A 22,225-nucleotide genomic window follows, 5' to 3' on the forward strand; every position below is an offset into this window, starting at 1 on the left:
CCTGAGATGAGACCTGGTTCGGAAAATGCTTCATTGCTAGCCAGAGGATAGCAATAAATGGAATTGACTTTGAAGAAAGGATGAGGAGCAGAGTGCCTCAGCAATCTATTCTCAGACTGGTTCTGTTCAAATATTAGTAACACTGAAGAGGGTTTAATAGGTTTGCTTCTTTCAGGTGATACTAAGATGTGCAGTGGAGTATCATTGAAGTAGACAGAATGAGAAGCAATCTTGAAATACTGTTCAGTGGTTGAGTTTTGCTGCTGAGTTTCAATGCAGTTGCACCCTTTCTTTTTTTTGGGGGGTGGGGGGATAAATTTTTGAAAAGGCATTTCTGTAAGTAAAGGTGTGCGACGTGCAAAAATAGTTTTTCTTTATCCTGCTAGACCAGACTGATAGGTTATGTCACTCTGTCAACTGTTGCAGACAGAGAAACTCAATTATTTCAGTGACATCACCAATATAGGGAGTGGTGAAGTCTAGAACCCTTCAGTTTTTCTCTGCCTGTGTAGTCTGACTCCCCAGAGTGGAGTCCACAGCCTGTAGCACTGAAAGTTGAGCTCTGGTTTGGGTTATGTTCTCAGGGATCAGAAGTCAGACCTTCCCCTGATCAAACTAGTAGTTCTTCACTCTGTGGCTCTACGCTTCAGCCCACAGGCTTGGCTTGCAATGCCAGCCAGCCGACATTATTGCCATGGGACCTTGGCTGGTAGACTAGGGCACCCTCCCCAGGTGTAGCTCTGAGTTCATCTCTGCAGATGGAAAGCTGATTTGGGGGTAGCCACTGGCAGACGCACAATTTTGTTATCAGATTGCATTTCCTTATGCCAAGGCTGGACTGACTCTAGAGGGACATGTCAAGGCTCATAATGTCAGATCCATGTCTATGTTGGTAGCTCACTTGAGGTCAGCTTCCATCGAGGAGACTTGCAAAGATACAACATGATCATCCGTCTACACATTCACATCTCGTTAATTCCTTGAGCAGGATACATGACGAGACAAGCGCATTCGGGGGCAAGCAGTCTTGCAGATTTTTTTCAGTGTCTAGAATCCAACTCCACCCCCCACCCCCAGGCCCAGTTGCCTTCTTTTCCAGGCTGCACCTCCACAACTAGTCCACAAATATTTTCAGGTTTATTGAATAATAGGCTTCAATGTTTCAGGTCCCTATTTTCCTAACATTGTTTTTTGTGAGTCTGGTAGTTAGGGATTCCCAACTGTGAAAGAATATGATGGTCTGCTTGTCCTCGGAGAAAACAGTTACTCACCTGTAGCAGGTGTTTGAGAATAGCTGTCCAAGTATTCTTGCATACCCTCCCACCTCCCCTTGGAGCTTTCTTTAGCTAATAGAAAGACTGGCAGGATGCACCAGTGCATGTGTGGTGGGACACTAGAAATTTATTGATCTCACTAGTCAGTGTCCGCACTGGGATCCATCAGATGATGTCACCAGCTGTGAGAATACGATGGCCTGCTTGTCCTTGGATAATGTCAGCTAGTGATTAGAATCTAGGGCCTATTGCAGCATTCCAGAAGGAGCCTTGATAAGTAGATCCTGGCAGAGGTCTGTCCTAACAATGACTGGGCTAAAGAAAATAAAGGTAAAGAGCAAGCTATAGAACCAGATTCTAGCTCAACTTCCAATTGCATTAAAAAGTCTAAAGGTAGGACAAATTTACCTAGTCAATAAAGAATTATTTTAAACTTCAAGGGGAATAGACTGTTAGATCATATTTTTTTTCTCATTGAAAGGGTATGGATGCATGAAATGGCATCCCAGTTCAATTGATGGAAGCAAAAACAGTAACAATTTAAGAAAGCATGGGATAAGTACAGAAGATAACTAGTGTTGCAGAGAGAAACCAGCAATTAAGTGGGGACCTTGTATGCTGCAGGAAGTAAAATTTAGTTACTTGCCCTCATTCTCCTTTGAAGTATGAGTGGTTGAACAGTCTATCACTTGAACCTGTAAACCCCTGGCTGAAAAGTATGCCTGTTTACAGGAGCAGGTGAAAAGATCTAGAACACAATGAAAAGGAAACAGCTTTTAAAATCTTAAATTGCAATATAATTTACCCAAAACACAGCTTTCACAACCCATATAGCCTTTCATTTGGAATCTATTGCCTAATCACAATGTTAATATTTAACCACTGGTACCTTAACAGCCATCTTGTATTCTTTGTGGGGTTTTTTTGTTTTTGTTTCTTTTTTAGGGTACTTTGCCAGACATTCAAGAGGAACATCGTAATTTACTTCAAGAAATAAAGACAATACAAGAAAATGAACATTCTCTTCAAAAAGAAGCTCTTAATATTAGACTTAAAATTGAGCAAATGGATAGTCACATTTCAGAACATCAATCAAAGATAAAATACTGGCAGAAAGAAGTAAGAATTAGCGATACAAGTTTATCATATGACTAATTTGGGAAACAAATCTTAATTGAAAAGAGTTGTGAATTTAAAAATTTTATAAATCTGATCGCATGGTTTTGTTTTGTTTTTGTTAAAGTAGTAAAGCACTTGTTTTGTTCAACTTGGAAATCTTACTCTTTCTAGATTTTAAAAATATCTCTACATCGTATAGATGATAAACCCCTAGAAGAACTTCCTATGTTGAGCCAAGAAGAGCTTGAAACCGTGAGAGAGCCTGATGTCATAAACAATCAAATTGCTCTCTTAGAAGCCAAATGCAATGAAATTAAGCCAAATCTTGGTGCAATTGCAGAATATAAAAAGAAGGTAAGTCTGTCATTCCTACTGTTCCTTTTCAGTTGAATTTTCAACTAAGGGGATAATTTAAGAAGTCATTTGCACACATAAGATCTTTATTCAGAAATGGTTTGTTATAACATTTGCTGGAGTATATAAATGTAAAACTAGTGCTATTTCACAAATACTTCTGCTAAATAGTAGTAGTAATAGTAGTAGGTAGACATGTTTTTGACTTGTATGTGTACTTTTGGATTATCTAATGTATGGGTATACACTTAAATAATATTGTATATAATAGCAAGTATAAATGTGTGTGTGCTTTAAGTGAGATAGCTTTTAAAGAAAAAGCATGGGTGTATTTTCCCCTTTGAAAACTGATATGCTCCGAGGACAAGCAGGCTGCTTGTTCTCACGACTGGGCGATGTCCACGGCAGCCCCCTCCAACCGGAAGAGTTTCACAGCAAACTAAAAAAAACAGTCTCATGGGAGGTCCCGTGCGCGGAGTACACCCACCGCGCATGCACGGCCGTCTTCCCGCCCGTGCGCGACCGCTCCCGCTCAGTTTCTCGTTTTCCACGGTGGAGAGACACTGCGTTGCATCCCTCTCCTCTCAGCCCTCGAAAACCGTCTGGCGGTTCATTCGCTTTTTCTTTAAGTGGCGCCGCGCTTTTTCTCTTCGTTTCACAAATTTAAAAAAAAAAAACTTGTTTCCCTGTAGTGTGCTAGTTTTTGGCCGCCTTAAGTTTCCTTTCACCGCCGTTGCGGCCCTTTTGACCGTGCATCCGCGTTCTTCCCCTTTTGTGGCCCTTTTTGCTGCCACCATCGACTATTTTGACCTCGCTGCCGCGATTTTTCCGTCGATGACATCAAGGATTCCCAGCAGCTTCAAGAAGTGTGGTCGGTGCAGCCGGGCAATCTCACTTTCCGACACCCACGCTTGGTGCCTTCAGTGCCTCGGGCCTGAGCATAACCCCAAAGCGTGCAAATTGTGTCTTAGCTTAAAAAAGCAGACACAGGTGGTGAGACAAGCTCAGTGGGATCGTCTTTTTGGAGCTTGTCTCGTCGACATCGACAACATCGGCACCGGCAGCGTCGACTTCGGCACCGGATATGGCATTGACCTCAGGAAAGCAGGTAACACAGGCCCAATGACCACCTCTCGCTGGGAGCAGTGAGCAGTTGAGTGGGCCTCCACCTGCCTCGTCAGTTCCTGCTGTGCAGTCCCATCGGGACCGACCCTTTTCGGACCTGACCCCGAGGAGGCGTGTGGATTCCACGTCCTACTCGTCGGTACCGCGGATCGCTGATGACGTGCATCGAAAGAAACAAGCTAAGAAGCATCGTCATTGGTGACCCCCTTCTCACTGTACTGGGAGCTCTGGGGCGTCGAGGGATTCGGCCCCCGAGAAGCGTCGACACCGGGAGGACTGCTCCCCCTCCATCCAGGAGGTGTCGATGCGCCGGTCGTCGGGCAGTCCGGTACCGCCTCCTGACCCCGTGCAGATTCTATCTCCTGCACCGGCCCCTCAGCCTTTCCCGACAGACACTCTGGACGAGTTCCTCTGGGCCATTCTTCCAGGTATCCTGGAAGGGCTGCTGCGCCAGTCTCTCCCAGTGCCGGGGGTGCTTGCACCCTCGGCACCGTTGATGGAAGCGCCTGCTGGCTCTGGCCCTGTGATGCGGTCGCCGACACCGGTACCGCTTGCAGCATCGGTCTCGGCTGCCACTCAAGTGGAATCTCCGTCGATGGAGGGAGCTTCGTCCCCGCCAGCACGGGAGTCCACCTCTCGACGTCATCATTGAGGATTTGGTTCCTCTGAGTCAAGACGGGCCCGGTTTCGGACTGAAGTCGGAGCTCATGTCCAACACCGAGGAGGAGGCCTTGTGGGGAGAGGAGGAGGACCCCAGGTATTTCTCTTCCGAGTAGTCCTGTGGTCTTCCCTCTGACCCCACTCCTTCACCGGAAAGGAAGCTTTCGCCACCGGAGAGCCTTTCTTTTGCCTCCTTTGTGTGCATTCCCTTCCCCGTGGTTACTGTGGATGAGCCGAGGACTGAGATGCTCGAGGTCCTCAACTATCCATCATGACCTAGAGCGTCTTCCACGGTACCGTTGCACAATGTCCTAAAGGAGACACTGCTTCAGAACTGGCTGAAACCCTTATCTAACCCCACCATCCCGAAGAAAGCCGAGTCACAGTATAGGATCCACAGTGACCCGGAGTTGATGAGGACTCAGCTGCCACACAAATCCGCGGTGGTGGATTCTGCTCTCAAGAGAGCCAAGAGTTCGAGGGATACCGCCTCAGCGCCCCCGGGGCGTGAGTCTCACACTCTGGACTCTTTTGGGAGGAGGGCCTATCATTCCTCCATGCTCGTAACCAAGATCCAGTCTTACCAGCTCTACACGATCATCCACATGCGGAATAATGTGAGGCAACTGGCGGACATGGTTGACAAGCTTCCTCTGGAGCAGTCCAAGCCGTTTCAGGAGGTGGTCAGGCAGCTGAGTGCGTGTCGCAAATTCCTATCCAGGGGTATTTGACACTTGTGATGTTGCATCCAGATCCGCTGCCCAAGGTATAGTGATGCGCAGACTCTCATGGCTGCACGCCTCTGACCTGAACAACCGGACCCAGCAGCGGCTGGTGGATGTCCCTTGCTGAGGGGATAATATTTTTGGTGAGAAAGTCGAGCAGTTGGTCGAACAGCTTCACCAGCGGGAATCCGCCCTCAACAACCTCTCCCACCAGGCACCTTCAGCATCTACCTCTTCAGGTAGGCGATTTTTCAGGGGAAAGAAGACTGCTTCTTACGCTTCTACTAAATGTAGGTACAATCCTCCTCGTCAGCTTTCCCAGGCTAAGCCCCAGCGCGCTCGTTCACGTCAACAGCGTGCGACCAAGCAGGCCCTGGCAGCTCCCCAGCAAAAGCAAGGGGCGGGCTTTTGACTGGATCCAGGAGAGCATAGCCGCCATAAAAGTGCCCGTGCCAGACAATCTACCGGTTGAGGGGAGGTTAAAATTTTTTCACCAAAGGTGGCCTCTCGTAACCTCTGACCAGTGGGTTCTCCAAATAGTGCAGTGCGGATACGCCCTCAATTTGATCTCCATTCCGCCAAATTGTCCACCGGGACCTCAGTCTTTCAGCTCCCACCACAGGCAGGTACTTGCAGAGGGAACTCTCCGCCCTTCTCAGCGTCAATGCGGTCGAGCCCGTGCCACCCTGGCAAGAAAGGCTGGGTTTCTATTCCAGGTACTTCCTTGTGGAAAAGAAAACAGGGGGGGATGCCTCCCATCTTAGACCTGAGGGGCCTGAACAAATATCTGGTCCGAGAAAAGTTCAGGATGCTTTCCCTGGGCACCCTTCTTCCCCTGATTCAGAAAAACGACTGGCTATGCTCCCTGGACTTATGTTTCAAAATTTTTATTGATGACGTTTCAGAGAAAGGAACAAACATAAACATCAATCTGACTATACAGTGTTGTACCTAATAACCTGTGTCCAAACGATAAAACAAAACGGTACAGTCCGTCATCATTTTTTTGTTTCAACATTAACCCCCTCTCCCCTCCTATTGTGAAGTTTTTTTTTCAACAACTTTTACTGGTGATATAGTAACACCCACACCTGAGCAACCAGCAGGTTCAGTGTATAACCATTGCTCCTATAATTATCCTCCTCTCCCATATACCAAAACAATATAGTAGGGCTGCCCTTGCTCCCTGGATTTAAAGGATGCTTATACTCTCATCCCGATACTGCCAGCTCACAGACAGTATCTGCGATTCCGTCTGGGAACACAGCATTTCCAGTATTGTGTGCTGCCCTTTGGGCTCGCCTCTGCACCACGGGTGTTCACAAAATGCCTGGTGGTGGTTGCGGCGTCGCTGCACAAGCTGGGGGTGCATGTGTTCCCCTTATCGCGACGATTGGCTGGTGAAGAGCACCTCGGAGGCAGGAGCTCTTAAGTCCATGCAGGTGACTATTCAACTTCTGGAGCTACTGGGGTTTGTGATTACCCAACGTCCCATCTCCGCCCAGTGCAGTCACTCGAATTCATTGGAGCTCTGCTGAATTCACTGACGGCTCATGCCTATCTCCCCAAGGCGAGGGCGCATCATCTTCTGTCTCTCGCCTCCCGGGCAAGAGCGTCCCAGCAGATCACAGCTCGGCAGATGTTGAGACTCCTGGGCCATAAGGCCTCTACAGTTCATGCGACTCCCATGGCTTGTCTTCACATCAGATCAGCTCAATGGACCCTAGCTTCCCAGTGGTATCAGGCTGCGGGGAATCCAGAGGATGCAATCCGACTGCCCACCAGTTTCCACAGTTCACTCCACTGGTGGACAATTTAGTCTGATTTGACGTTGGGACGTCCTTTCCAAATTCCTCAGCCGCAAAAAGTGCTGATGACAGATGCATCTCTCCTGGGGTGGGAGCTCATGTCGATGGGCTTCACACTCAAGGACTGTGGTCCCTCCAGGAATCAGGTCTGCAGATCAACCTCCTGGCGTTGAGAGCGGTCTGGAATGCGCTCAAGGCTTTCAGAGATCGGCTGTCCTTTCAAGTTATCCAAATTTGGACAGACAGGTTGCGATGTACTACATCAACAAGCAGGGGGGCACCGGATCTCGCCCCTTGTGTCAGGAAGCTGTCGGGATGTGGCACTGGGCTCGCCGACACGGCATGCTCCTCCAGGCCACATACCTGGCTGGCGTAAACAGTCTGGCCGACAGGTTGAGCAGACTTATGCAACCACACAAGTGGTCGCTCAATTCGAGTGTGGTACGCAAGATCTTCTGGGAGTGGGGCACCCCCTCAGTGGATTTTTTCGCCACGCAGACCAACCACAAACTGCCCCAATTCTGTTCCAGGCTACAGGCCCACGACAGGTTAGTGATGGACGCCTTCCTCCTGCATTGGGGGACCGGCCTTCTGTACGCGTATCCTCCCATACCTTTGGTGGGGAAGACTTCGCTGAAACTCAAGCAAGACAGTGGCACCATGATTCTGATCGCGCCCTTTTGGCCCCGTCAGATCTGGTTCCTTCTTCTTCTGGAGTTGTCTTCCGAAGAACCGTGGAGATTGGAGTGTTTTCCAACACTCAGAACGAGGGGGCGCTTCTGCATCCCAACCTCCAGTCTCTGACCCTCACAGCCTGGATGTTGAGAGCGTAGATTTTGCCACGTTGGGTCTTTCTGAAGGTGTCTCCTGAGTCTTGCTTGCTTCCAGGAAAGATTCCACTAAGAAGAGTTACTTTTTCAAGTGGAGGAGGTTTGTCGTCTGTTGTGACAGCAAGGCCTTAGATCCTTGCTCTTGTCCTACACAGACCCTGCTTGAGTACCTTCTACACTTATCGGAGTCTGGTCTCAAAACCAACTCAGTAAGGAACCATCTTTGTGCAATTAGTGCTTACCATTTCTCTGTAGAGGGTAAGCCTATCTCTGGACAGCCTTTAGTCGTTTGATTCATGAGAGGTTTGTTTTTGTCAAAGCCCCTTGTCAAGCCTCCTACAGTGTCATGGGATCTCAACGTCGTCCTTACCCAGCTGATGAAACCTCCTTTTGAGCCACTGGATTCTTGCCATCTGAAGTACTTGACCTGGAAGGTAATTTTCTTGGTGGCAGTTACTTCAGCTCGTAGGGTCAGTGAGCTTCAAGCCTTGGTAGCCCATGCTCCCTTTACCAAATTTCATCATAACAGAGTAGTCCTCCGCACGCACCCTAAGTTCCTGTGGTGTCGGAGTTCCATCTGAACCAGTCAGTTGTCTTGCAAACATTCTTTCCCCGTCCTCATACCCGCCCGTATTCATACCCGGCCTGCTGAACGTCAGTTGCATACATTGGACTGCAAGAGAGCATTGGCCTTCTACCTGGAACGGACAAGCCCCCACATACAGTCCGCCCAAATGTTTGTTTCTTTTGACCCCAATAGGAAGGGGGTTGCTGTCAGGAAACGCCAATTGGCTAGCATTTCCTTCACTTATGTCCAGGCTGGGCTGACTCTTACGGTCATGTCACGGCTCATAGTGTAGAGCCATTGCAGCGTCAGTGGCCCACTTGAAGTCAGCCACTTTTGAAGAAATTTGCAAGGCTGCGACGTGGTCATCAGCCCACACATTCACATCTCATTACTGCCTACAGCAGGATACCCGACGCGACAGTCAGTTTGGGCAGTTGGTGCTGCAGAATCTGTTCGGAGTTTAGAATCCAACTCCACCCCCCTAGGCCCATTTTTGTTCTGTTCCAGGCTGCACTCTCAGATGTTTCTTCGTAGGTCAACCCTTATATCCTCGCTGTTGTGAGGCCCAATTGACCTTTCTTTGTTGTTTTGAGTGAGCCTGGGGGCTAGGGATTACCCCATCAGTGAGAACAATCAGCCTGCTGTCCTCGGAGAATACCTGCTACAGGTATGTATCTTAATTTTTTCTTTCCTCTAGACCCTCCAGACTGGTCAAGAACACTCCCACTGTATATGTACATATTTTTATTTTAGTGTGATTGGCAGAATGGTGGTGTTTTTGTATCTCTGTGTTGCTATGGCTGATAGGTCTTTAAATTTTGAACTTCTCGTTTTCTGAAGTTCTGTTGTAGTAACCTCTGGTTTTCCAGGGAAGGACCACAGCACTTTAGCGTTTGGTCGGTAGAAGCACATTCGTATTGGTTTCTTGTTTCTGAGTACAGGGTTGTATGGGTTCTCTGTGTTTTAGATAAGTGATTGTTCTGTTGATTTTCTGCTTTGTTACGGATTTCCTGGCTGCTTGGGGGTTGGCAGGTGGCTTATACTTAAGTTTTTGTGTTATCAGTCTCCCTCTGCTGGTAGGCGTGCATAACCCAAGCATCTTGACCGGTCTGGAGGGTCTAGAGCGGTGATGGCGAACCTATGGCACGCGTGCCAGAGAGGGCACGCGGAGCCCTCTCTGTTGGCACGCGCGCCGCCGGTCGCCTCACCCGAGACTTTCAGCCCTCCCACCCACCCAGCGTCAAGCATTCCTTCCTCCCTCCCTCCCGGTGTCAAGCATTCCTCCATCCCTTCCTCCGAACCCGAAGAAATTTAAGTCTTCCCTTGTCCGAGTAGGCAGCATCAGCAGTAGCAGCGAAAAGCGTGCTGCTGGTTCGGTGCGTCTTCAGCCTTCCATCTCTCAAGCTTTCTGGTCCCGCCCTCATTTCCTGTTAGGGCGGGACCAGAGAGCTTGAGAGACGGAAGGCTGAAAACGCGCCGAACCAGCAGCACAGTTTTCGCTGCTGATGCTGACGCCGCCTATTCGGACAAGGGAAGACTTTTAAATTTCTTCGGGTTCGGAGGGAGGGATGGCGGGCTGGTGCCGGGTGGGAGGGAGGAATGCTTGACGCCAGGTGGGAGGGAGGGAGGGTGCGAGGCTTGGTGCTTGGGTGGGAGTGCTGGGAGGGAGGGAGCGAGGCCTGGTGCTTGGGTGGGAGTGAGCGAGGCCTGGTGCTTGGGTGGGAGTGCTGGGAGGGAGTGAGCGAGGCCTGGTGCTTGGGTGGGAGGGGTGGGTGCATGGCCTGGTGCTGGGTGGGAGGGAGGCTTGGGTGCTTGGGGTGGGTGGGAGGGAGGCCTGCCACTGGGAGGGCAGGGGGGAGAGGAGGGTGGCTGGACATTTGTGGTTGGAGGGGAGAGGAGGGTGGCTGGACATGGATGGGCAAGAAAGGAGGAAAGTAAAGAAATGGAAAGGAAGCCCTGGAAACTGAGTTAAGAGAACAGATAGAGAGCAGCAGAATCAGCGACTAGGACTTATATGGATAGAAAAACAAAATCACCAGACAAAGGTAGAAAAAAAATCATTTTATTTTCATTTTAGTATTTGGAATATGTCCAATTTGAGAATTTACATCTGCTTTCTTATTTTGCACTGGGTATACTGGAGGTGTAATAACTTACAGAAATGATTTATAATGAAAGAAAATCATGTTATTTTTTTCTCCTATACTAGTATAATATTTTCAATGATGTCTGTTTATATGCGCCGTGGCTGGTGTAAGGGGGTGTGGCTATCAAAGGGGTGGAGTCATATGTGGTGACCCCCACCCATAATGAGTACCTGCACTTCGCGATGAGTAATTAGATTTTGGGTTGCTGTTTGGGCACTCGGTCTCTGAAAGGTTCGCCATCACTGGTCTAGAGGAAAGAAAATTAGCAGCTAAGGCCTAATTTCACCTTTGTTGAAAGATGATATTAAAAATTGCAAAAAGGAGGAAAAGGTCTCAAGCTGTTTGGGTGCCAGGGTAAACTTTACCACTAATATCTTCGAAGCACTCACAGGACCTTTACTCATCATTGACTAAAAATCTCCTTGAAACCTTTACTCACATTTTCCTTCCTTATTTTTTTATTCATTTGCTTCCAATAATTCAGAGTTTTCAATTCAAAACTGCCCATATAAAATAAAAAAAGAATCACAAAATGAATTAATTGACTTCGCTTCTAAGCTTGTAGGTTTCTGGAACTAGTCTAGCTGTTGAACACCCGGTGCCGAAACCCCCAGTTTGGTGTTCGACAGCCAGACTAGTTCCAGAAACCTTCAAGCTTAGAAGCTAAGTCACTTAATTCATTTTGTGATTCTTTTTTTTTTATTTTATATGAGCAGTTTTGAATTGAAAACTCTGAATTATTGGAAGCAAATGAAAAAAAAAATAAGAAAGGAAAATATGAGTAAAGGTTGTAAGGAGGTTTTTGATCAATGATGACTAAAAGTCCGATGAGTGCTTAGAAGATATTGGTGGTAAAGTTTACCCTGGCACCCGGACAGTGAGACCTTTTCCTCCTCTTTGCAATTTTTAATATCTTTCAACAAATAATTGTTGAGTATCTACAGTCCATTGTTGGAATTATTTTCTGAGATTCTGTAGAATAATATTTTGTATCTAAGAAGGATAGCTCCATTGCTGGGGAATATGAAGTTTGTGATATAGAACTGGACCTTCAGAGTTTATATAAAGATTCTAGCCAATCCTGTAGAGAATACAGAATATTCCCATACAGAAGGATTTGTTGAATGATGCTATCAGTTTTCATGCTAATTTAAAATTGGGGGGGGGGGGGGGGGAGGAGGATATGATGTGCGAAAATGTCACTGACTTGCCCTCCCATACCTTACTCCCCCCTCCCCCGTTGCCACCCCAAATATTTGTCTAGAGATGCCACTGGCCAAAGGTACATATATTCAAAATTACTCTGAATTTATATGTAGTCACTTCAGTTCCATGCCTTCTCTTTTACACCTGCCCTATTCTTTCGGGTATGTGATAAGATGTATTGAGCTGTGTATCCATAATGGCAACAGCAGTATAAAATAATTTGTGGTCACTAATTTTGTTTTTGGTGAGGCTCTATCTGTGTTCTGTGTATATAGACTGAGGTGCAGTATTCTGCTGATATGTAGTTTCTGTGTAGAAAATCCTGTTTGTTTTCCCAGTAAGAGATATGTTGGTATTCTAGGGACTGGTGTAATATTTTAAGTGATGCCTTTTTATATGTTCCATGCCTGGTAAAAAGGGTGTGGCTACTGTTCGGGTGAAGCCATATACTGTAACCTCACCTCTAAGGTTCCCTGTTTGAGTTGGTACCTTTTTTTTTCTACAAAAAAAAAAAAAACTGAGTAAGACTTGATTGTCTTAATTTACTATGGGAGTGGGAAACGGGGAATGTATTAGGATTTGCTATGCACCATCTAGTGATCCAGACTGATCATTATTGTGAACAGGATGTTGTGCTTGATAGGCTGTTGGTCCAACTCAGTATGGCACTTATGATCTTATTAAATCAGTAAAAATGTTAGTGTAGTTGCTTTACACTGGTTATTTTAGCTTGTATTGTGCTGTATGTTTAATCTACTTTAAAATAATTGTATTAGAAATGTAGCTACTGATGGCCAAACAACTTCATTTGGGATGTGTTCTAAAGGAGATAGGGAGAGCATGATACCAAGTTCACAAAATGTTTCACTTTAACAGGAAGAATTGTACCTACAACGTGTGACAGAACTGGATGAAATTACCAATGAAAGAGACAATTTTAGGAAATCTTATGAAGATCTTCGGAAACAAAGGCTTAATGAGTTTATGGCTGGATTTAACATTATAACTAACAAGCTGAAGGAAAATTACCAGATGCTTACTTTAGGAGGAGATGCTGAACTTGAGCTAGTGGACAGTCTGGATCCGTTCTCTGAAGGAATTATGTTTAGGTTTGTAATATTTTCTTCACACTGTAAGTGCAACTGTCTCCCTCATCTCAGTGATGCAGGCTTGGCTTTATTGAAGGAACTATGACCCTATCTGATCCCTTTTCCCCCCCTAACCCAATAGAAGTTGGAATTTATTATACAAAATGGGTCAAGAATGTCTGGGTCAGAATTATTTCAGAAAATCTGAAAATATAATGGAATTGGATGAAAGTTGATATGAGGGGAACACTGGTTAAAGAGGAAAAAATACATTAGAAAATGGCCCAACTAGGCCCTGAGTTCCAGAAAATTACCCCCCCCCCCCCCCCCCCCCCCCCAAAAAAAAAAAAAAATTTCTATGGTAAAAGAGTTCCAACTTTGGCATAGTGAAATGCTGCTGTTCTAGAACAGGACAAGGCAATTTAAAAGGTAAATTCCATGTAGCTACCCCCCACCCCTAAATGAGAGTCAAATACACCACCTAATACCACCACCAGATGCAGTTCATTTCGCCTCGTCTTTCTTTTTTTTTTTTTTTTTTTTCAACAATATTTTTATTGAAACAAAAAACTTTTTGACATATAAAATCATACATCATTTAACATTTTCTTCTTTATATCTTTCTAGCCCTCCCCCCTCCCTTCTTCCCTCTAACTCCCCCCCTTCCCTTCTCCGTTACAATATATGGTTATATTACATCTCATTCTAGTATTCATGTAAACGAGAATCTTTTATCCTAGACACTGCTTATCCTGGCGGCACCACCAAATGGGGGGCATCAAGATCTACCCTGGAACGGGATCTCCACTCTTTGTACTTAACCCATGTTTTAAAGAACTGGGTTATTCATTTTGAATGCTGCTTTTTCCATGATGAAGCTAATGTTATTTTGCACGCCACTAGGAAAGTGGAGGCCAGGCGATGTAATGTAAATGATATTCCTGAGGGTCGAAAGTGCAACAAACAATGATCCACCGTAGCTGGGTACTCTTTTCCCATCATTTGTCCAAGTTGTCCGATCAATTCCAGCCAGAATTTCTTTATTTTTGGGCAAGACCACCATATATGCAGCATGTCTCCCACTGCTTGACAACCTCTCCAACATAGGTTTGAGGATCCTGAATACATTTTGGCCAGTCGATCAGGTGTATAATACCAGCAATACAGGATCATATAACCATTTTCTATCATAGAGCTACTTACAGATACTCTTAACAAAGAATCTGTTGCTCATTCCCAGCTAATCATGTCATAACTGATCCCTGTATCTTGTTCCCACCTCTGTATGTATTTTGAAATTGGAGCCCTATGTGTTAGCAACGCTGCATATATTTGTGAGAGACATCCCTTGTCGCTCCCTCCCCTCATTGCCCGCTCTAGTTCAGTCTCTTCCATTTGCAGCTCTACCTTCGCTTTTTGATAGATGTAGTCTCTAATCCGAGTATAGTGGAAGTAGTGCTGCAGATGGAAGCCAAACTCTTCCTGTAACACTTCATACGCTCGAAATGCCCCTTCCTCCCATAATTGTCCCAGCTGGTACAATCCCCTCTGTTCCCATCTCTTATATATTTTGTCCCCTTCCTCCCATGTAAAGCCCGGTGCTCCTTGTATAGACATTTGGCGAAAATATTGCCTATCAGGGCAAAACCTTTGGCGTATATCGCACTACATCTGTAGGGGAAGCCGAATTGCCAGGGGTTAAAGCGCCGCCATGGCCCGGATACGCAGCTTAGGCAACCATAGCAAAGTAGTTGGTTGGTTGAGTCCTATCCAATGTGTTTCTATTTGAAGCCATGGTTTAGTGCCCTCGCTGGACCATCCCACCAATATTCTCAACTGCGCTGCTTGAACGTACCGGTAAAAATCCGGCACCCCCATTTCCCCTTTCTTTTTAGATTGATAAAGCATCTCAGTTTGCACCTGCTGTGCTTTGTTTTCATATAAATGCAAAGGTTTTTTGCATTTTAATTGCCTAAAAACGTTATCAGGGATCGGCAAAGGCAATGCCAAAAACAAGTATAAAATTTTCGGAAGTATCATCATCAAATTAATTCCCAAATATCGCAGGGAATGTACAGTTCATCTAAATGGAAACTGTTGCGTCAACTCCATAGAGACCTCAGTAGGACTATTTAATCCCATTATTTCCGATTTGGCTATATTTTTATTTTATTTTTCTTACATTCGTACCCCGCGCTTTGCCACTCATGGCAGGCTCAATGCAGCTTACATGGGGCAATGGAGGGTTAAGTGACTTGCCCAGAGTCAAAAGGAGCTGCCTGTGCCTGAAGTGGGAATCAAACTCAGTTCCCCAGGACCAAAGTCCACCACCCTAACCATTAGGCCACTCCTCCACTCCACTTAAAATCCACTTAAAACCCGATATTGACCCAAATTGTTGTAAGCTCTGCCCAACTCCCTGTAGCGATCTCTGGGGGTCGGTCAGCATCACTAGGATATCATCTGCAAAAAGCTTAATCTTTATGTATTTTATGCCCTATGCGAATGCCCTATATGTTTGCTTGTGTTCTAATTACTTGGGCCAATAGCTCAAGCGTAAGAGTAAATAATAGGGGGGACAGGGCACGGCCTGTCGCGTCCCCCTTCCCAATTTAAAAGTGCTCGAGCGCTCCCCATTAATGACCAATGCAGCCAGCGGTTGATCGTACGATCGTTGTAGCCAGGTTATGAAACGCCCCACTATCCTCATCCTTCCTAACACTGCAAACATATACGGCCAGTGGACCCGGTCAAATGCTTTTTCTGCATCCAGAGAGAGCATCAGTGTCGGTTGATGTGTGCTATTGGCCTCATGTATGAGATGAATCGCTCGTCATATATTATCAAATGTTTGCCTGCCCTCTATGAATCCCGCCTGGTCCCCATTTACCAATTCTGGCATCAAGCTCTGTAACCGTTTGGCCAAAATCTTAGTGAATGTTTTATAATCAGTATCCAGCAATGATATTGGGCAATACGAGCCACAGTGCATCGGATTTTTCCCAGGTTTCAGGAGAACACTTATATGGGCCATTTGCCATGAATAGGGCAGTTCTGGTTGCTGCTCAATCGCGTTCAAAACTCGGGTCAAAAGGGGTGCCAACATTTTTCCAAAGCTTTTATAAAATCTATTCGTATACCCATCAGGTCCCGGTGCTTTTCCATTAGGCAAACTTTGGATAGCCCATGACAACTCTTCTATTGTAATGGGTGCTGATAACCTTTCATTCTGAATTGGGAAGATCTGTGGGAGTTCTATCATATCTAAATAATTCTGTATTGCCTGTGTCCCTGGGTCTGTATCTTATAGATATAATTGCTTATAGAAATTCAAAAAAGATAAGCTGATGTCTTCTGTTCTAGTTAGACGTTTCTTCAATTACATGTATATGGTTTTGCATATTTCTCTTTTTCAATTTATATGCTAATAGCCAAGAGGCCTTATTACCAAACTCGAAATACTGTTGCTGGGCCCTTTGAAGGGTCAACAACTTCTACTAGCTGAAGCTCTCTAAGCTCCATTTGTATCTGATGACGACGTGCTACTATATTGAGCTGGGGTGTTTGTAACCTTCCAAGTTCTGCATGTAGCTGTTATAGTATCGTGGCCATTTTCTGTCATCTGTGTACTTGTGGTGAGATAATCTGACCCCGTATTATGGCCTTGAGACCCTCCCACAGCACTCCATCCCCCACTTCTCCCTTATCATTATTTGTTTACCAACACTATATTAATCAAGGTTAATACAATCTAACTGGTTGTATCTTTACTACAAATGCCAACATCAACAACTGTTGAATATCAAATTTATTTAGAAAAAATCTTTTAACACATAATCATTAACATTTCATACTAACTCCCATACACAATCATTCTCTCTCATTCACACCAAACATATACAAATTTATTATAACCATATATTCCTCAGCAATCCTCCAGACCGTTCAAGACGCTTGGGTTATGCACTCCTACCAGCAGGGGGAGACTGAGAACACTAAAACTTCTTATACAAGTAGCCTGTGCAGACCTTCTACTAACCAGTAGTCTCAGCAGAGGGTAGATGTGTGCAGCCTGTGCAGTGTACTCAGTCTGGTAGGCCCGTTTGGGGTTTCTAGGTTGGGTTGTAAATGTTAGAGAACCCACACCTGGATCTCTATTACAGGGTGTAAGTCCTAAGGGGCTTCTTATTCCCTGTGGGGTGTCACACCCGGGTGGCCGGGTCCCTCCCCCTGTGCTCCTCCTCTGGAGGACTGCTTAACCTCGCCTACAGACCTCGTTCTGTACCCTTGAGGCGTTTAGGCATCAGCAACGAGGTTTAAAATAAAAATAAACGTTTTTAAAAGGCGGCTATTTTGACCGTTCTTGTGGCAGTCCAGAGATAAAACGTCTTCAAGGGCGTTCTTGCCTTAGGCGGTTTTGCCTATTAGTCTGTCAGAGCACAAAGCAACTGTTTGTTTTTATTGTGTTCGCGGCCATTATGTCAAAGCCAGTGAGGTGTCGGTTTTGCGTGAAGCGCGGCATTAAAGTGAAAGGTGGCCAATGTAAATTTTGTAGGGAGCCTACGTTGTCAGCGCTCTTGCCCCCCATGCTTTCCCCTGAGTAGGCGGAGGTGTTGGGCGGCGATTTGACCGCACATTCCGGGCCGGCAAAGGCGGGGCCGGTTTGGTGGGAAACACGGCCATTTTGTCTGCGCGTCCCGGGTCGGCCGTTTTTGGAGGGAAGCACGCCTAGTTTAGCCGCGGATCACGCGATGGACCTGCCGCCGCGGAGACTGCGGGAAGTGTTGTTGGGGCTTCAGCAGCGTGGGGAGGCGGGTCTGGTTTCCCTCCTGAGTTTGTTTGGTCTCTGTATAATGCCTGGAGAGCTGGCCCCGCTCAGGCTGTTTGTTCCCCGGAGGCTGCTAGCTCAGTGGGAGTTAAGCGCCCGCGGGTGGATATTTTGGAGCCTATGGAGATACTTTCTCTGCCTGGGTCGGAGGTTTGGAGTGACCCAGGAGAGGAGGATCTCTTAGATGAGTCTGAGGATCAGGATGGGCTAAGGCCTGGGGAAGATTATTTTATTTATTTATTTTTGTTACATTTGTACTCCGCGCTTTCCCACTCATGGCAGGCTCAATGCGGCAGACAATGGAGGGTTATATGACTTGCCCAGAGTCACAAGGAGCTGCCTGTGCTGGGAATCGAACTCAGTTCCTCAGTTCCCCAGGACCAATGTCCACCAACCTAACCACTAGGCCACTCCTCCTTCAGTTCGCATTTTTCATAAGGAGGAGTTGTTAGAGCTCATTGATCAGGTGATCTCTACTTTGAAGTTTGCTCCGGCGGCCACTCCCTCTGCAGAGGGACCCCAGGTAGATCCCTTGGTTAAGGGGATTCGGAGAGCCTCCCGTTCCTTTCCCATGAATTCAGACATTAGAGACATGGTTTTTCAGGAATGGTCTGTGCCAGAGGCTGCTTGTAAGGTGTCTAGGGCTATGTCGCGGCTGTATCCCTTGCCTCCCGAAGATTTGGCCCTGCTGAAACCACCTACTGTCGATGCTGTGTTTACGGCGGTTACTAAGGCTACGGCCATTCTGGTGGATGGCGGTACAGCCTTGCGGGATCCTCAGGATAGGAAGCTAGAGTCCTTTCTGAAGCGCAGCTTTGATTTGTCGGCTTTGGCCTTGCAAGCCTCTGTGTGTGGGGGCTTGGTAGCTAGAGCTTGTTTCCGTTGGGTGGAGAAGCTCTTGGATGAGCCTGCGTTGGATAGGACTGATTTGGTTCAGGAGATGGGGTCTTCCTTTTTGGCGGACACCCTTTATGATTTGCTAAGGGCTTTGGCTAAGAATATGGCTCTGGCGGTGACGGCTCGCAGGGCTCTTTGGCTTAGGGGCTGGGTGGCAGATGCGGCCTCTAAAGCAAAGTTGTGTTCTCTACCTTTCAAAGGTTCTATGTTGTTTGGAGAGGATTTCGATAAACTGATGAGTGGTCTTGGGGATACCAAGGTCTCACGGTTGCTGGAGTTACGGTCTAAGTCGGCTAGTCGAGGGGGTTCGGCTAGAGGTCGGTTTAAGGACGCGAAGTGGTACAGGCCGGGCAGATTTGTATCTCCTTCTAAAAGCAGTTTTTTTCAGCGGACGCAGTCCTTTTGAGGGGGTCGTCGGGGAGGTCGGGACTCCGCCAGTGGTGCCGGAAATGGTAATAAGTCCTCCTTATGAAGGTGTGCGGGTCCAGCCTCTGGTGAAGGTCAGGGCACGACTTCGTCTGTTTTATCAGGGGTAGACCCAAATTACTTCAGATCAGTGGGTGCTGAGGTCGTTTGCGACGGTTATGCGCTCCAGTTTGAGTACCCGCTGCCTGATCTGTTTCTTCCCTCTCCTTGTCACTCTCGAGTCAAGTTAAAGGCTATTCAAGAGACTCTGGGTCGCTTAATCCAGTTGAGAGCTGTGGTACCCGTTCCTCGGCACGAGCAGGGAATGGGTTGTTATTCCATTTAATTTGTGGTGCCGAAGAAGGAGGACCAGTTTCGACCCATTTTAGATCTCAAGAGGGTCAATGGGGCACTCAGGGTTCCATCCTTCCGCATAGAGACTCTGCGCTCGGTCATAGTGGCTGTTCGTCAGGGAGAATTTCTCACGTCACTGGATCTCACGGAAGCGTATCTGCATGTGCTGATTCGAGAGGCCCATCAGCGTTTCCTTCGTTTTGCTGTTTTAGGGAGGCACTTTCAGTTCTGTGCTTTGCCTTTTGGTCTGGCAATGGCTCCACGCACCTTCTCCAAGATAATGGTAGTGGTAGCAGCGGCTTTGCGGAGGCAGGGAATTCTGGTGCATACGTACCTGGAAGACTGGTTGATCCGGGCCAAGTCTCGGGCTCACAGTGTTGCGGCGGCGGCGGCTCAGGTGGTCGCGTTTCTGGAATCGCTCGGATGGGTAGTGAATGTAGTCAAAAGTCAGTTGATCCCATCGCAGAGTCTGGAGTACTTGGGAGTGCGGTTCGACATGGCAGTGGGTCGTGTTTTTCTGCCGGATTTTCAGATCGCCTCTCTTCAGCAGCAGGTCTGGCTGTTAATGTCCGTTCGGAGTCCGACGGTTCGAATGTACCTTCGGGTTCTGGGCCTCATGGCAGCGACAATAAAGATAGTACCATGGGCCAGGGTGCATATGCATCAGCTTCAGGCGGCTCTGTTGTCCCGGTGGTCTCCCCAGGTACACAGTTTGGAGTTGCGGTTGCCATTGAGGGGGGCTCCTCAGCGCAGTCTCCAGTGGTGGCTGTGCTTGGCCCATCTGAAAAAGGACATGCCGTTGGAACCTCCTCAGTGGGTGATTCTGGTAACGGATGCCAGTCTGCTGGGCTGGGGAGCTCAGTGTCTCGGTCCGCGCAGGGGCGGTGGTCGACGGAGGAAGCTCAGTGGTTTATCAACCGGTTGGAGACTAGGGCGATTCGGCTAGCTCTGTTGGCATTTCGCTCAAGTGTGGTTGGAAAGGCGGTAAAAGTCATGTCCGACAACACGACAGTGGTAGCGTATGTCAACTGGCAGGGCGGTACAAAGAGTCAGCGGTTGGCAATCGAGACGGCTCAGCTCATGAGTTGGGCGGAAAGGCATCTAGTGCAGATTTCGGCGACGCACATGGCAGGTGTGGACAACGTGAACGCGGATTTTCTAAGCAGACATGTTGGACCCCGGAGAATGGTCTCTGCACCGGTCGGTGTTTGACCAGATAGTTCTAAAGTGGGGAATGCCAGTAGTGGATCTCATGGCGTCGGCACAGAATGCTCAGGTTCCTCGGTATTTCAGTCGGCGTCGGGATCTGCGAGCGGAAGGGATCAATGCGTTGGTCCTTCCGTGGCCTCAGCGGGTGTTGCTGTACGTGTTTCCCCCGTGGCCCTTGATAGGTCTAGACCTACAGAGGGTAGAATGTCATGCAGGTCCGGTGTTGGTGGCTCCGAATTGGCCGCGTCGGCCGTGGTTCAGGGATCTGATGCGCTTGTTAGAAGGCGAGCCTCTGTGGCTGGGGGGCTCGGTGCTGTTGTGTCAGGGTCCAATTGTCATGCCGCATCCGGCTCGGTTCTCTCTTACGGTGTGGCCCTTGAGAGGGAACTGTTGAGAAGGAAAGGGTTTTCCCCTCAGGTGATTCAGACAATGCTGCAGTCTCGCAAACGTTCGACGTCTTTGGCCTATGTGCGTGTGTGGCGCTTATTTGAAGATAGGTGTGGGGACCGGGCGTGTGTCCCTTTGAAAGCTTCTGTGTCGTGCATTTTAGATTTCTTGCAGGATGGTTTTGAGAAGGGCCTTTCATTGTCATCTTTGAAGGTGCAGCTGGCTTCTTTGGTGTGTTTTCGGGGTAAGGTGCAGGGCAGGTTGGTTGCGTCTTCCCCGGATGTGGTCCGTTTCTTTAAGGGGGTGAAGTTGCTTCGTCCTCCTCAGCGGCCGGTAGTTCCTCAGTGGGATCTTAATATCGTTCTTGACTCTTTGGCGGGTTCTCCTTTTGAGCTCTTGGAGTCTTGTTCGATAAAAGACTTTACTATGAAGGTGGTCTTTTTGGTAGCTATATCGTCGGCTCGCAGGATTTCGGAACTTCAGGCTCTTTCATGTAGGCCTCAGTTTCTGTGGTTTTCTAAGGAAAAGGTTTCGCTGCGTCCAGTCCCTTTGTTTTTGCCTAAGCTGGTATCCTCCTTTCATGTCAATCAGGTGATTTCATTGCCAGTCTTGGGGAACCGGACGGGGGATGCTTCTCAGCGTCGTTTGGCGAAATTGGATGTACGCAGAGTGTTGAAGGTTTACTTGCGCAGGTCGGAGGAATTCAGGTCTTTAGACAGGTTATTTGTCCTTCATGGGGGCCCAAGAAGGGAGCGGCTGCTTCTAAGGCATCTGTAGCTCGGTGGTTGAAGGATGCCATCTCTTCGGCTTACATATTGCATTGCCATACGGTACCCGAGGGGCTCAAGACACATTCCACTAGGGGGATGGCAGCTTCTTGAACAGAGAGTAGTTTTGTTCCACCAGTGAACATTTGTAGAGCGGCGGTGTGGTCCTCCCTGCATTCTTTTGTCAAACTTTACAGAGTGGGTGTACAGGCAAGGGAGGATGCCAGTTTTGGAGCTGCAGTCCTGTCCTCTGGGCTTCGCAGGTCCCACCCTTAGATGTGTTTACTGCTTTGGTACGTCCCAAGCATCTTGAACGGTCTGGAGGATTGCTGAGGAAGGTGAAATTAGGCCTTACCTGCTAATTTTCTTTTCTATAGATCCTCCAGACCGTTCAAGACCTCACCCAGTGTATCGGACAGTTCAGTATGATATTTTCTTTAGACTTCAGTTGCTGATATTTCTAGTAGCTCCTGT

The 22,225-nt window shown here is 47.5% G+C and overlaps 1 protein-coding gene across 4 annotated transcripts in view; it reads left to right on the forward strand.

Moving 5' to 3' along the window:
* Positions 1-22,225, forward strand: part of SMC4 (structural maintenance of chromosomes 4) — a 254,015-nt gene that overhangs the window by 227,241 nt on the left and 4,549 nt on the right. For 3 of the 4 annotated variants that reach the window (XM_030216028.1, XM_030216027.1, XM_030216026.1), the window contains 3 exons: positions 2,220-2,393; positions 2,565-2,747; positions 12,693-12,925. In XM_030216028.1, coding sequence (XP_030071888.1) covers positions 2,220-2,393; positions 2,565-2,747; positions 12,693-12,925 — 590 coding nt within the window. The remainder of the gene's footprint in view (positions 1-2,219; positions 2,394-2,564; positions 2,748-12,692; positions 12,926-22,225) is intronic. The other variant, XM_030216029.1, reaches the window with a different exon arrangement.

The sequence above is a fragment of the Microcaecilia unicolor genome, chromosome 10 (genome assembly GCF_901765095.1).
Source record: "Microcaecilia unicolor chromosome 10, aMicUni1.1, whole genome shotgun sequence".
Taxonomy (NCBI): domain Eukaryota; kingdom Metazoa; phylum Chordata; class Amphibia; order Gymnophiona; family Siphonopidae; genus Microcaecilia; species Microcaecilia unicolor.